The 15025-nt window shown below is 39.9% G+C and overlaps 1 protein-coding gene across 1 annotated transcript in view; it reads left to right on the forward strand.

Annotated features, from left to right (window-relative positions):
• The window catches only part of LOC146331142 (carbohydrate sulfotransferase 11-like), a 32450-nt gene extending 18339 nt beyond the window's left edge, over nt 1–14111 (forward strand). Inside the window, exon 3 of the mRNA XM_084727361.1 lies at nt 12759–14111. Coding sequence (XP_084583487.1) covers nt 12759–13604 — 846 coding nt within the window. The 3' untranslated portion in view covers nt 13605–14111. The remainder of the gene's footprint in view (nt 1–12758) is intronic.
• The last annotated feature ends 914 nt before the right edge of the window (nt 14112–15025 follow it).

Genomic DNA, 15025 nt, shown 5'->3' on the forward strand with positions numbered 1-15025 from the left:
ATCCCGATTCCTTGTGTGTCGGCACTGATGTCTGATGTAAGGACACTGCGTGGGAAGGCCCACAAGAACTGTGTAGGAATCTGTTTTAATTTGAATTTTAAATAAGGTTTTACATTTATTATTTAAGAAACAGGTCTTTCTCTCAGTATTGACAGGAGAAGAAGCAATTAGTGAACGATAATAAAGGCCCTTGTAATACTGAAACTGTGTAGGTTAAATTATTAACATAATATGCAACATGCTACTGCTGAAGGAAGCTGGAGCCATAAGAATAAATTTGAATTTTGAGCTCAAATATGTTTCAACAATAGACAGTGTTCCCTTTTTACAGACAATCCAGGTTGTGCGTGCATCAGGAGGGTAGAAAACACTTTTTCACAGTGTCCTGCTAGCTCAATTATGGACATTTTCTGTATAGAAATCAAGCAACTAGCTAGAAACCCGTCAAAATATTGCACTACCTAGTAAAGGTAAATCTGGATGCAGCACTCGCATTTTCAAAACTTTCTACGACATGACTGTTTTAACCTGTCAGCTCAAGCTAACTAGCCATGATACATGGTATTCCAGTGAGAGACAGCAGCTAGTACCAATGATAATGCTAATAGAGACTATACACAAATACAACACAGTTAATAAAAAATGGATTGGGTGTGTCACACAAGTAATCTTGTGTAAAAGGAAAGAAAGTAGTGTAAGCATAAAAGAAAGTGATGTTAGCAGTAATGAAAGTAGGGTTAGCTTAAAAGAAAGTAGTGTTATCATATAAGGAAGTAACGTTAGCATAAAATGTATGAAATTTCTCCTGTTTGCATGCTGCACATGTTAAGAGCACAGAATCTCCATCATTTTGGATATTACATTAATGATGTCAGCATGTCAGTTATACTGTTTCCTCAAACTATACCAGATGTTAGATGCCAGATGTGTTTCATTAGTGCAAACACTCATATTGAAATAATACAGAGTAAACAGGCAAAACTTCAATCATAACAAACTGTCAGTACAGGTGTTGGCCCTCCAGATGAGCTCACTTGGATCAAAAATATCACCATCTTTCATAAAGTAAAACATACTTTACTTTTGTGATAAACAGTAAACTAAAACAATGAGATACTGATGACAGACAAATAAATGCTTTGAAACCTTTTTCAGATCATATATCAAATATAAAATGCTATTTCAGAATCATCATGCTAACTGCTGTGAAACCTAATGTAACCCTTCTTTGTAGAAGTGAACTGATACAAAGACCACAAAGGTCAAAGGTTATCCTAGTTCAGCTCATAACACACACACACACACACACACACACACACACACACACACACACACACACACAGAGAGAGAGAGAGAGAGAAAGAGAGAGAGACCTCCTCTCAAAGGCAACTTTGTTTCTGCAAAGTGAGACGTTTATGTGTTTTTGTCTGTTCTCTATACTGTAATCATGGTCAACTGTGGCTGCGTCCAAAATATTGTACTATCATGCTATTCAGTACACGTCAACAGTAGGTGAGATTTTTTTTTGTTCTGTCCGAAACCTTAGTATGAAATCAATAGAGTGTGAGGTGCATGCTGTTTCTGAGGAAAATATGCAAGCACTGGGCACTAACACTAGCCTAAATATCCCATAATGCAGTGCAGTAGTGATGACAGCATAACACAACAACAACAACAACAACAACAGATTAACAGGCAACGGCAGAGAGAAACCAAGGCAGCTTTGGCTTGATGTCAGTAACTCTTCAATGTAAATGTTAGTACGGTTTCACGCTAGTAGTTTATCATTGGCACGGGTTAGGAAGTGATGTGATACCCGCTGAACAGTGTGTCAAAAAAGATACATGCTACTATTTATTTACACAAATGTATGTTAAACAAGTCAGAGGTAGGAAGTAACTAAGTACAAATATTTTGTTACTGTACTTAGGTAGAGTTTTCAGGTTTCTGCACTTAACATGATTTTTTACTTTATTTTCTGACAACTTTTTACTTTTACTCCCTACATTCTAACACAACTATCTGTAGTTTTGATTCCGTGCCGCCTTTTCAACTTCAAGACTGATTTCAATCTAAATGGATGCAACAAGAACACATAGAATAGATGACTCCTTGATGTATCCATAAATGCATATCAGTCACGACAGACGTAACAAGACAGAGTTTACCCAACAAGATAAAAAAAAGAAGTAACAAGACAAAACATCATAAGAAGACAAAAAAGACAGAATCAGACAAAAATGATGTAACAAGACAAAAAAGATGAAAACAACTTAGCAAGACAAATAACATGACAAGACGGAAACAAAATGTAAAACATGTAACAATACTTAACAGGATGAAAAAGATGTAGCAAGACGAAAGATGATGTAACAAGATTTAACAAAAGTAATAAGATATAGCAAGGCAAAAAAGACACAAGATAAAGAAGACAAAAAAGACATGCAAAATAAAAATGATGCAACAACACAAAAAAGGCACAAGATGAAAAACCATGTAACAAGACATAAAAGCTGTAATGATAAGTAACAAGATAAAAAGACAAACAAAACAAAGATGAAAATGACATAACATACGAAAAATGACCTAACAAGCTGTAACATGATGATAAAGGACGAAAAGATGTAACAAGGTAAAATAGACAGAAAATGAAAGTCGACCACAGAGAAAAGGTGAGGTTCAGTTAGTTTTGCACAGAAACAGCTGGTAGAAATGTCCTTTAGAGGGCGACTTTTTAATTTTTGAGTACATTTCGTAGCCTGTACCTTTTCACTTTAACTTGAGTGAAGAAGTTAAATCAGTACTTCTACTTTTACCAGTCTTTTTATTTTTCTTTACACAAGTGTCTGTACTTCTGCTTGAGTAAAGAATGTGTGTACTTTGGTCATCTGACAGTGGTACACATTTTGAGTTTATAGAGGATGTGGTTTCCCAGCTTACCTCGTGCGTACCGTCTGCATCATACAACTTGTTAGATCAGTTTGAATGTTTAAAAATTCTGTAAATATACTTAAGTCCATAACATCCCACTGTATATTCAAGGCCAAACATGTCTACAGTGTGATGAACTCACAAGACTGTGGCAGCAAGACTAACATCTGTGGTAAAACTGAAACAAATGGAAACTTTTTCTTTTTGCTGTCAGCTGACGAACAATTACACAGCTATGTGCTGTCAGTGTGAGTACATCACTAGTTACAGTTAGTGTTAATTTGCTGCTGTGTCTGAGGAGTTTTTTTTTCTGCCTGATGAGAATATCTTCCTTTCACAGCAGGAGTGTTCTGGCTTTAAATCTCAGTCCTGGGGCCTCATTAATAAAACCGTGTGTAGGATCCATACCAAAAGTGTTAAAAACTGTGAGTGCATACTTCTGCACCCAATTTTCCTTTGTCCTTGTGGACCCAATAAATGAAAAATACTTTAATTATTAGATGTATTATTGCCGCTGTTACTCTGGTAAATGTTATTGTGAGAAAGCCCACCACCATCCTGTTTAATGACTGATGACATCATGTCTATGAACTGTTTGCATAAGGACTGTTTTTGGGGGAGAATTTAGTTCAGACCAATAAAATCTGTTCCCGGGGAGCTCTGTGGATTGGCAGCCAGTTCATTGTTAAACAATTTTTCAATACATTCATTAACAGAAATTCCATTACCCTCCATTTTACCGAGGTTGACAGATACGCCAGAACCTCAGCTGAGAAAGCAGGAAAAAAATTAAATCTGCCAGGTTAGGTACTAATATGTATAATGTGGGTGAACTGGACTTTTATAATTTGGAGACATTTTCAGTATTTACATCATTTCTCAGGGAAGTGCAACACACATGCTGCATGCTATGGAAACATTTTTCACGTTGCATCAGATTTCTTGCAGATCATGGTTGTTTCACCATGTGATAAGCCAACTGCTGAGTGTGATAAGCAGACATGAACGTGGCTTTGAGGCTTTGGGCGTTGCTCTGCGTTCACAGTGACGATGCTCTTTAAAGAGACGGAGAGGAAGAGCTGCTTAGGAGGAATCTTATAAAACTGTTTTAAAGCTGCAGACAACAGCAGCTGAAACATCACAACAACTACTGGATGGATTGCTGTGAATTTTTGTGCAGATATTGATTATCCCCAGAGGATGAAGCCTACTGATTTCCCCTAATTCCACCATCAGGCTCAGTTTTCACACATTGAAATATCTCAACATCTATATTCTAATGACTTTGGGGATCCCCTGACTTTTCATCACCACAAGTGGGTTTGTGTTATTTTAAATTTATGTACCCACATCCATCAGTTTTTCCCCACTCATAGATTTTACTTGGGTGGGCCGCCCAGGTAAATGAACAGCCGCCCAGTTAGATTTGGTGACCCTTTTAGCCTTTTTATTTTTTTATTCATCAAGAGAGCAACACCATCCGCGATCGATTAACTACGCCTGGCAGACCATCTCTACTCGTTCCGCCACGCTCTCCCCCTCCCTCACCGGTTCGCTCTGCTGCTGCGGTCTGTGTGACAGTCAAACTCTGGTTTGCACAGAAACACACAGGCACATACACTCAATCATTAACAATGAACCATCTCCTCACAGCTCAGCAGCTGTTGTAAAAACATAATTGCGGGTGAAAAAATCAAAAAGGGAACTTATGTTTATGGGCAACTTAATAAAACGTCCTGATGAAGAAAGTTAACAGAGCAGACACAAACAAGGAGAAACAGAGGGAGGCGGAGCTTATCACTGTCACACACTTTTTAATGGATTAATCAGGGAACGCTCACGTACGCACTTTGTAGTGTCACGTATAGGGATTTAAAGATAATATAATAAAATGCAGATACATGGTGAGATGCGATATAATAGCCTTGTACGTGATAAATCTAACTTTGTAATTGGATAATTTAATGGCAGAGTTGTAGCATCAGACAGTCACAGTTTATTCTTATATTCCAAAAAATTGACACACACATTCTTACACAGGTGTGTGGTGTATTATTGAGCAGATAACATTAATGCGAGTAAATGAATAGCTTGAGTAAACAAATAACACTGATCAGTAAGAATACTACTAATAATCAGCCCTGTTTAACAGTTTACAGATCTAAATAAATACTGGCAGGTGTTGGAATTGTTCTTAAATAAGTGTTTCTGTTGACATTCAGTCAGTTTGACAGCTGATCCAGCTGTGCAGCTTGTCATCGATAACTGTCGTCGCTTCAGACTCACGCTAAAGAACTGAGGATTTCTCATTTGGCAGCTTTGTCTCCTCTGTTCCTGTATCACTTACTTGCATCTCTCTCTCTCACATCCCTGTCGGGAGAAGCTAAGACATGAGGAGAGAAAGCGAGTGAAGGAGACGAGGAGATGAATTTTCTGAATGAAAACCATCCAGTAAGATGTGCAGACATAGACGGGTTCATAACACATACACACTCTGCATGTTATAGACATGGATGCGCAGCAGCGCTCCTCCGCCTCAGTTAAATATTACACATTTGCTGTCAAATGGAGTTGTTGCTGGGACAGAGGATTAGGAGACGGCCGAGGTAGAGGGTCACCATCTCCTGACATCATTTTTACTGCTTTTGGCATTATGCTGGTGATGCCAGAAGATGAGGACACACCGCCTCCTCCCTGCTTCATCTCAGGGAGCCATAATGGATTCCTGCTGCTCCTGTAGATGATCTGCTTGCACACTTTAACTTTGTGCACAAACTGATCCTTTTCCACAGCAGAAGACAGTTCACTGCTCATCTTGCTGAATGCACCATTTGAACGCAAATAGTTCTAAAAGAGAATAGGAGATGACACTGGTTTAATTCATGTTATGCACAAAACACAATGATGATTAGGTAAGAGACTGAATACAACCCCTTTGTGCCTTATGCCTCATTTTGCACCTAAATGACTAGCAAAAGTGGAGCTGGACATGTCCTAAATGTGCTTACGCCATGTACTTTAGACCATGTGCTATAAATCGTCTAAATGGGGCCCATAGTCTCGTTTTTGAATGGAGCCACATGGTCTTTAAAATGTCTGTCCAGGTCACTGTGTGTGGGATACGCTCAGTGTCCATGTATGAACCTGAGTAGGTGTAAGCAGACGTATGTACTGCAAGAGGAATAAATGCTTGACTTTCAGCTGTCAGCATCTTAAATCCAGTCCAGTTAAATCCACCTGTCTAACAGCAGACCTTATAAACTACATTATATAAGGCTGAACCATAAGAAAAGTATCTCCTGCTCTGAAAGTACCTGATACACAACACACTCTCCCCTGATCTCTGTGATGTCTTGATCATTGTGATATTTTTCATGTCGCATGCAGCTGCTTTGATGTTGTTTTATCTTGCAGAAAAAAAAGGTCAGCCATCTTTGTTGAATTACACTAGTGACGTTTATTGTGGAGGATTTATTGGTTTGTACAGACACTGTCAGACTGCAGACAAGTAAAACCCAGTAAATTTAGAGCTGTATATTGAGAGCAAGAGAAGAATTATGTCTATGGAGGCATTTGACTTGTATAGATTACATACAGTATCACGCTGTATCATAAAGAAACTTAACATGAACGTTTGTTTATTTACTGTAGGTACGCAAGGAATGAATTAACACTTGACCTCAGTGTTGTACATCACTGAAACATACAGTGTAAGTTTGTATAGGCTATGTGAGGGATGCTAATGCTCTCACAGTTTATTCATGGTCGCAGTATAGTTCTAGGGATTGCAGTGTCGATCAGTAGATCGGTCCATCACTTTGGTCCAGACTGGAATATTTCAACAGATATTGGATGAATTACCCTGAAATTTTGAAATTTGGTACAGACTTTTATGTTCTCCTCAGGATGAAGTGTAATAACATTGCCCATTTTTTTCAATCTTTTACGCTTCATTTCACTTTTCATCTGTTGCCACCATGAGGTCAATATTTCTTAGCATGCTAACATGCTAAACAAAGATGGTAAACATTTTACTATCATTTACCACCACAGCTGTTGGATTTTTGTCAGACCTGGTCTCCTCCTCCTCCTCCTCCTCCTCCTAATGTTTTCACGGTGTCTGTCTGTCCCATTCTTGTGAGCGTGATGTCTCAAAAATGCCTTCAAATTTGGCCTCAGCTTCCATTTGGACTCAAAAATAAAACTGATTAGAATTTGGTGGATGTCAAGGTTACTGTGGCATAACAAAATATCTTTGGCCATACCTCAAGAATTCACTTTCACATTCATTTTACTGTGATGTCATGATGTTCAGCTATCAGTCCTCTGTCCTCCTCTGTAAAAATAATCTCTGAGTGAAGACAGCGTGTTTCTCACTGGAAATTATTCACTGGAACCACACATGTGAATGTAGAGATAAAAAATACACTTAATAGCTTTTATTAAATTTGTCCAGTCTTCACTACATACAACCATGTTGATTTCCTAAGTTATCTTAAGTTAGTGAAAGGACATTTAAGGTTTCTCAGCTTCCCTGCTCTGTCTGCTCTGCAGGTCCACCTGCTCTGTGTTTCTGTCACTCTTCTTTGCTTCTATCACAGTCAGTTTTGTGGTTTGTGGTGATTTTGAGACTCAGTTTAATGGTTCAAGTTCACAGCATGTCCTGCTGTCACATTACTCCTTTCATCCTTCACCCTCTCTCACCAGTTAACTGATGGTGCATATGGTCTAGGATATTTTTTTTAATAAGTGGACCAGCTTATATAAACATGTCTTTTTGATTCCTCATTGAAATGTGAACCTCTGTAAGCTTCTGTCTGTTTGATTCTCTGACTGACAGAGGAAAGTGGACTGGAAGAGTCTCAGTCGACTGCGGGGGCTCAGACTATCATCCACTATCAGCCCCAAAACACGCTGCTGCCTGCTCAGACATCGTGTTGTGTGGATTGGCGACACATGATTTCAAAGACATTTTTAACTGAATAAGTTTTAAAATAATCATGCAGTGGGCAGTTCTGCTGACAGACCCTCATGTATTTCTCATTTGTCTTCATTTTTTCCTCCCTCTTCCTCCCTTTTCCTTAAAATGCCCGGTGTCCGCTCGGTCCTGCCAAGCAGCTATAATTTCATCTTATCTTTTTAATTGTAGTAACAAACCTTATGCAACCAGTGAATATTTTTCTTTAAAAAAGAAAAAGCAAGCCAGTAATCTGTTAGATCAGTTTGTAGCTTCTGATTGTTTGTTGGATGAAGCATAGTAGTAACTTGCGTCTGAGTGTTGATGATGGACAGCTGTCCTCTGCAGAAGCTAGACATTAGTCTGGAAAATGCAATAAATAAACGAGAGTATTTTTTATTTATTTGTTTAGTTCACCCAGTTTCAGCCAGTGGATGACTGAACACTCAAGAGATGAGTGAGAAGTACAAATGCGTTTGGAGCTCATAATTACACAGTGATCTGACCACATCCAGCCCTTATTTCCATTGTTGTCTGGAGGTTCTCCACCCCGAATCTATCATCCCATTTCTGCATTTCTCACTTTAATAACAACAACAATGGCATCACTGAATCACTGGCTGCTGACATATTCTGACTTGAACCTTCTCTTTTCGGCCCCCGCTGTGTTTTGGAACAAAATCACATTTCGCATTCAACACACAAATAACTCAACAAGCCTTTTAGAAAAATAGCTTGTCCGTGCAAAATGACTGTTGTGGTTAAGTTTATTAAGATGTTTGCTTTTTGAAATTAAAGAAATAAAAGGGTATTTTTTCTCTAATGAACACCCCTGGGTGGGGCTCTAAACAGCCCCTTTATCTCTCCATAAATTCATCCATATTGTCAGATATTCATCCATGTGTCTGAGCTGTTCTTGGAGACACAGTGCAGTAAAAGCAGCTCTGCAGCAGCTGTTTCCTGTTAAATCTCCCTGTGAGGAGGAGGAAGGTGCACTTGCCAGAAAACAGAACAGACATCATTTACTTTTAATTGCTTGTGATATTTTCTTTGTTCCTTTCCACTTAATCATTTCCCCAATGGGAGGAAGCTGCTGAACTGTCAGGATGGAGACGGGCAGTGAGGCAGATTAATACAAGATTGTTTTATTTATTTACATATGTAAATAACACTGTATGTGAATGCTTCTGTCTTATCCTTGTGTTTTTCTGATGTGCAGCAGGTAGGCCTAATTAAGTAAAAGACAAAGTGACAGAACAAGAAAGTAATAGCCTGCAGACTAGCATCCAGCACTGAGTAGAGCGAGTGCTGCAGGGATTACATATTTTTGTAACCAGGAAGTACAGCATCACCTTGGTTCCCTCCAGAAAAAACAAATGGGATTTTTCCTTTGTACAGGTGCAGTAAATAATCTCTGTTGTGAACAAACATTTATGATACTGACATGTTTTGTTCAACAAGATGATCTTCACAAACGAACATCAGTTTTATGATTTTGGAGCATAAAAGCAGTCACCAGAATTAAAAAGCTAACAGGCATGACTTCAGTGTCACCAACACTAAGTGACTAGTGTTCGGCGTGATGACATTTAATGACCCCAACAACATATGAGGTCCAGCAACTATGTTTTTTAACGCTTGACATACACAGCTACAATTTTAGCCTGTTACTGACCCAATTTTTTAGCCGCATGACTGAGTTTAGAGTCAGACTGAACTTCAGCAGCTTCATTGGTTGTCGTTTGTGGTGCTGTACAGAGTAGAGCGAGGACGATCGACTGCTTCTGAACGGTCATAGCTGTTGTCATTGAGCCACAAGTCAAGGTCAGGTCTCACTTCACCTGTGAAGTGGCAAACAGCATTTGAAAGTGTCATGGCAACATGACGCCTCATGGGGAAGGAAAGTATGAACTGTAAAATGTAGCTAGCTTACCTGCTAAATGTACAAGCCATTCTGTCCATGTGTCCCTACCCACTGGTGAGTCCATATATGCTGGCACCATTTTTTTTAATAAGTTTCAGCACACAGGAGGGCACAGACGATCAAGGCAACACTTGTCTGTCTTATTAGCATTATTGCTAGCTAACAATCTACCTGCCTCAGAGCAAATCTTTACTGACAGTTGCCAATAACCAGAATAGTCTGACAGGGTGTTTTATTTTGTATTTTACGTGTCCGGTGTGACACTCAGGTTGTAGCTTGACGATTGAACCGTACAGTGTGAGCACATAAGTCGTGAACTCTGGCTTTACATTGGGGATGATTTACTTGTACACTGAGAGTTGGAATTAACAAACAACATATTTAAAATGTACAGTGTATGCTCAGTTTAATAATTCACGAGTTGGGTATTTAGTGACAAATTTTATGTCAAACTTTTATTAACCACAGACCTTATTTCAGGCATCCAACCAAAACCAGGACAAAAACACCATTAACTTTGAGATGAGGGAAGTGGAGCTGCAAATATGCCATTTCATTTCCTGGTTTTTGAACTTACTCATGCAGCAGTTTTTCAGCATTGTCTTAATCTTTTGACTAGTCATCAATGGTTTTTCATCTGAATCCTCCAGCTTTGTTTCAAATAAAACATTTCACTCTGTAAGTGATATCTGCAGCCCAAATCATCTGACCTAAAGTCAGAAGAACGTATACAGTCAGACATTAAGAGAAAATATACATACTTTCATAAAAACTCTTAATACCATTCCATTTTTTCTGTTATTTCTTGGTTACTTCAAGTCAGTGGAACAAGCTGTAAATACCACACTTACCTGACCTTATTTTAGCAAACTGCCTATTTACACATTCAGCTGACAGGAAGCAACATTAGCATTCATTTGAAGTCGTGTTTCAGGCCTTCTGAGGAAATCAAGTCTAATATTCACTTGCCTTGTTGGCTGTAATCTTCAACTCACAAGGGAAATATCTTATTTTTAAGCTGTTAAATGCTCCACTGTGTTCACTGGCTAGTCACTAACTGTGTCTGTATGCTGTTTGGTGCTGGACAGGTAGTGTACAGTGAATTTATTATAGTTACCTGCTGCACCTGAAAACGGTGTTGATAAGAAGAGTGAGAAAGAACCAAAACAGAAAAGTTTTGGGCTGTAAAGCTAAAACAATGAGCTGACAGTTGCTAAAATCCACTGTATAGTGCTAAGGGGAACGGCAGAGTTGGGTTGAAATTCACTACAAATCTCCCTTTCGTATTACACAGTCATTTGGTTCAAGTATTGATTAATGCAGCTGAAAACTGCTGGAAAATTGCTGAACTAAAGAGAGCAGACAGCCCTGAAAAATCCCTGAAAAGCAAATAAATCCTTCCTCACAAATTACACATGCAAATTGCGTGATATGTTTAACTAATCCAGTAAACTGCCAAATTGAAATGATAGGGCAAAACTGTTTCCCTGAGTTTTTTTTCTCCTGTCTCTACACTGCTTTCAAGGGATTTTGAATGGATTATGTCACCTTTGGTTTGGTGAAAAGTGGAACAGGATGGATTTGATTACCTTGTGAATCCTGGCTTAAATATAGTACGTGCAACTTTTTGATATGTATATTTACCAACACACTTAAGAGGATTTTTGTATTTTCTTTGACTGGCATGTTTGTCTTGTTGTGCATCCTGGTGGCTGTATAAATATCCTCAGGAAATGCTACTAAATCAGGCACATGGCTCACATGAAGGGTCTAAGTCTAAGACGGAAAGACAGTGTTGCAAAGTACACAAACTTGTGCTGAGAGAAGAGTCAGTGTTGGCTCGACAGTCTCTGGCCAATCCGGCGTATCCTCGACGTTCCAGTGTCTGCCAGTAAGCACAGAGAGCCACACATAGTGTCAGGCTCCGAGTCAAACCGAGAGAGTCGCGGCTCCGACCGCTGCATTGGTGAGCCAGGCTGAGTAAATGAAAGAAGTAAATAAGACGTTTGTGCCACGAGGAGGCCAGCCTGAACTGGCTGACCCGTAATTTTTATTAAGGCAGTATGCAGATGGCAAGAAACTGACCATGATTCAGACCTCCAGAGGAGACCTATCTGTAAATATACTGTACTTTCTCACACTCAGAGAACTTAGCCAAGTGGAGTAGATATCCTGCGCCTTCGTGAAGCCAAGACCGACTAATTTATGTTATACATTCTGGTTTGTTTTTCTCAGTATGGCCTCCTAAAGGGGAATTCCACTGATTTTACACATCAAGTCTGTTTACAGGTCTTAGGGAGTACTACTGTATATTTGGAAGTCAGTCAGTCAGAACACAAGTGAGCAGAGCACTGTAGCCCACTCCTCATCTGTGCTAGACCTGCAATGCAATGGAAAACAGTCTGCACACCAGGGGTTACGCTAGACTTTTTGTTTTACAGCCAATACAACTGTTAATATTCAAAAATTCTGGCCATATAGAACAATTACGCCACACTACATCTGTTTGAAATAGCCATATAATAGCAGAGATGTAGAGCCAGGGCAGGGATTTCATGGACGCCATGAAGGCCATGGCCTCAGTGCCCTCAGTTTGGCCTTATGCCCCTCAAAAAATGATATGCCCTGTGGCCACAGTGGCCTTGACGCCCTGCACTAACCGCTCCAGCTGATTTCACCATTTTCTCCATTGACTCTTTCCTGTGAATACAGTTTACAGATACATTTGGCTAACTTAGGGGTTTGTTCAAAACATGTCTGATCACTGCTGACTGCTGGTGTTTTTTGCTTTATCTTTCTTGTACATAATGTAACCCTGTGAATCATGGCCACAACTAATGGAATTGAAAACTGGAATTATCTTTTAAAAGTAGACTAGTGATAGCTTCGGGTTTTCTAACTGATAAATAATTCCTCAAGTTTAATTCTTCTCTCTTTTCCTTGTAGGTTGAATCTCCAGTTCAGGCAATCCATCAGGGCCGACGGGAGGTGCTAGAAGAAGCCTGCCGCTCCTACACCCGCAAACGCAGAGTCCTCATCCCCGAGGACCTGAAGCACGTCATCGTGGACGACCAGCATGGCTTGCTGTACTGCTATGTGCCCAAAGTGGCCTGCACCAACTGGAAGCGGGTGCTCATGGTTCTGACAGGCATGGCGGGGTCCCTCCGCGACCCACTAGCGATCCCTGCCAACGAGGCCCACGTCCCAGGAAACCTCCGAACTCTGTCGGAGTACTCCACCTCTGAGATCAACCAGCGCCTGCGTTCCTACCTGAAGTTCGTCTTCGTGCGAGAACCCTTTGAGCGGCTGGTGTCTGCCTATCGCAACAAATTCACACGGAGCTACAACACAGCTTTTCATAAACGATACGGCACAAAGATAGTACGGCGGCACAGACTGGACCCACAGCCGGAGGCTCTGGAGAGAGGAAACGACGTCTCCTTCGAGGAGTTTGTGTATTACCTTGTGGACCCGGCCACCCAGCGGGAAGAGCCCTTCAACGAGCACTGGGAGCGGGTGCACTCGCTGTGCCACCCCTGCCTCATCCACTACGACGTGGTGGGTAAATACGAGACGCTGGAGCAGGACTCCCGCTACGTGCTACAGCTTGCCGGGGTGGAGGACCAGGTCAGCTTCCCCACCTCGTCCAAGAGCACCAGGACTACAGGAGACATGGCGGCCCAGTTCTTTCAAAACATCAGCCCTTTCTACCAGAAGAAGCTGTACAACCTCTATCGAATGGACTTCCTGCTCTTCAACTACTCTATACCAGCCTACCTCAAGTTTAGATGAGGCTGGGATGTTGCTGATCGAAGGACTTGAACTTGTGGAGCCTGGACTCTCATAAAAGTACGGCCTTATACAGACCCTGTTGGAAAAGTATCCTGATCAGTGCTCCACATTAAATGAATTATTTTCACAGACAGAACATCAGTCTGAAGAGTTTCTGTGCACACAGATGATACAAGAGAGGACATTTCATCAAAAAGCTGCCTTGCCTAAGTCAGTGGTTCTCAACCTTTTACAGTTGCAAAACCCCAGAATAATCAGGTTGGTGTTTGTGACCTTAACTAAAAATCCATATTGTATAAAGTCAGGCTGATATTTTCAAAGTTTGGATGAAGCTCGTGGTTCTATTTTAAATGGCGGCACCTTGTGTTTCTCAGTTGATGGTGCTGCTGTCGGACTTTCAGGTGACCCGCCTTCAAACATAGTGTCCATTTCTTGTCCAGCCTTGTGTTGATCCAAGTGTTTTGAACTGGAATACTTTTTCTATGAAAAACCCTCACTCCATAGTAGTTGATGGCTAGAAAAAATGGCTTATTCTCTTCAACCATCTGACGACACAGGTTGAGAACCACTGGCCTAAAAGCAGGTAAAAGATATTTTACTGTAATAAGTGATCCAGTGGATGTCGGTCACTGCCTTTGAATGTGTGAAATGCCATTTAACTTTTGTTTTAATTTCTGTTCTTGTCTGCTGTTCCAAAAGTGTAATTTGCACGACAGACATAATCTCTACAAGGTGCATTAGCGTAATTAAAGTATTAAAATCTTGTTTAGATGGTGAATGTCTCCAAACATACGTGCCTTTGAACACAGGCCTGTTTTTTCACCCCTGCAGACAATGACAACTTTTGTAACTGTGACTGTGTTTATTTTTTGTGCTGTAGGAAGACTTTTTTGTGTAACTATGATATTGTCTTAATTTATTGTGTTATTTTTGACTCTACAAAGTCAGACAAACCAAAATAGATATATAGTTTCTCTTACAATTTTCAAATAAATGCATTTCAGCAAGAATTTGTTTACTGGTTTGATTGAAGTTATTATATGGAGGCGTAGGAGTGCCACAAAAAATAACTGTATTCAATCCTCTTTATGTCTGTTTCTTTTCTTTTGTTTACTGATTTCTAGTTTTTTAAGGCACTCCTATGACTCCATAATAATAATAATAATGTTCAAGGCAATCATGTCTCAAAGAGACACACTGCTTTACAGAGACATCCTTCAGAATACAGTAATTATCACTTACATGTTAATCTTTTATTTCAATGACAAATCATGGCTGCAAAGAAGTTTTTACAAATGTGAGAGCACTACAAAGTCCAGTTAAGCTTGATGTCACTGTGAAAATAGGATTATTGTCATACCATCTTTGGACGCTATTTTCAGATCAGCAGCTTTCTAAAAGTGCATATCAAACAATTGAAA

This window comes from Lutjanus erythropterus, chromosome 2 (assembly GCF_056507025.1).
Source record: "Lutjanus erythropterus isolate fLutEry1 chromosome 2, fLutEry1.hap2, whole genome shotgun sequence".
In the NCBI taxonomy this organism is placed as follows: domain Eukaryota; kingdom Metazoa; phylum Chordata; class Actinopteri; order Lutjaniformes; family Lutjanidae; genus Lutjanus; species Lutjanus erythropterus.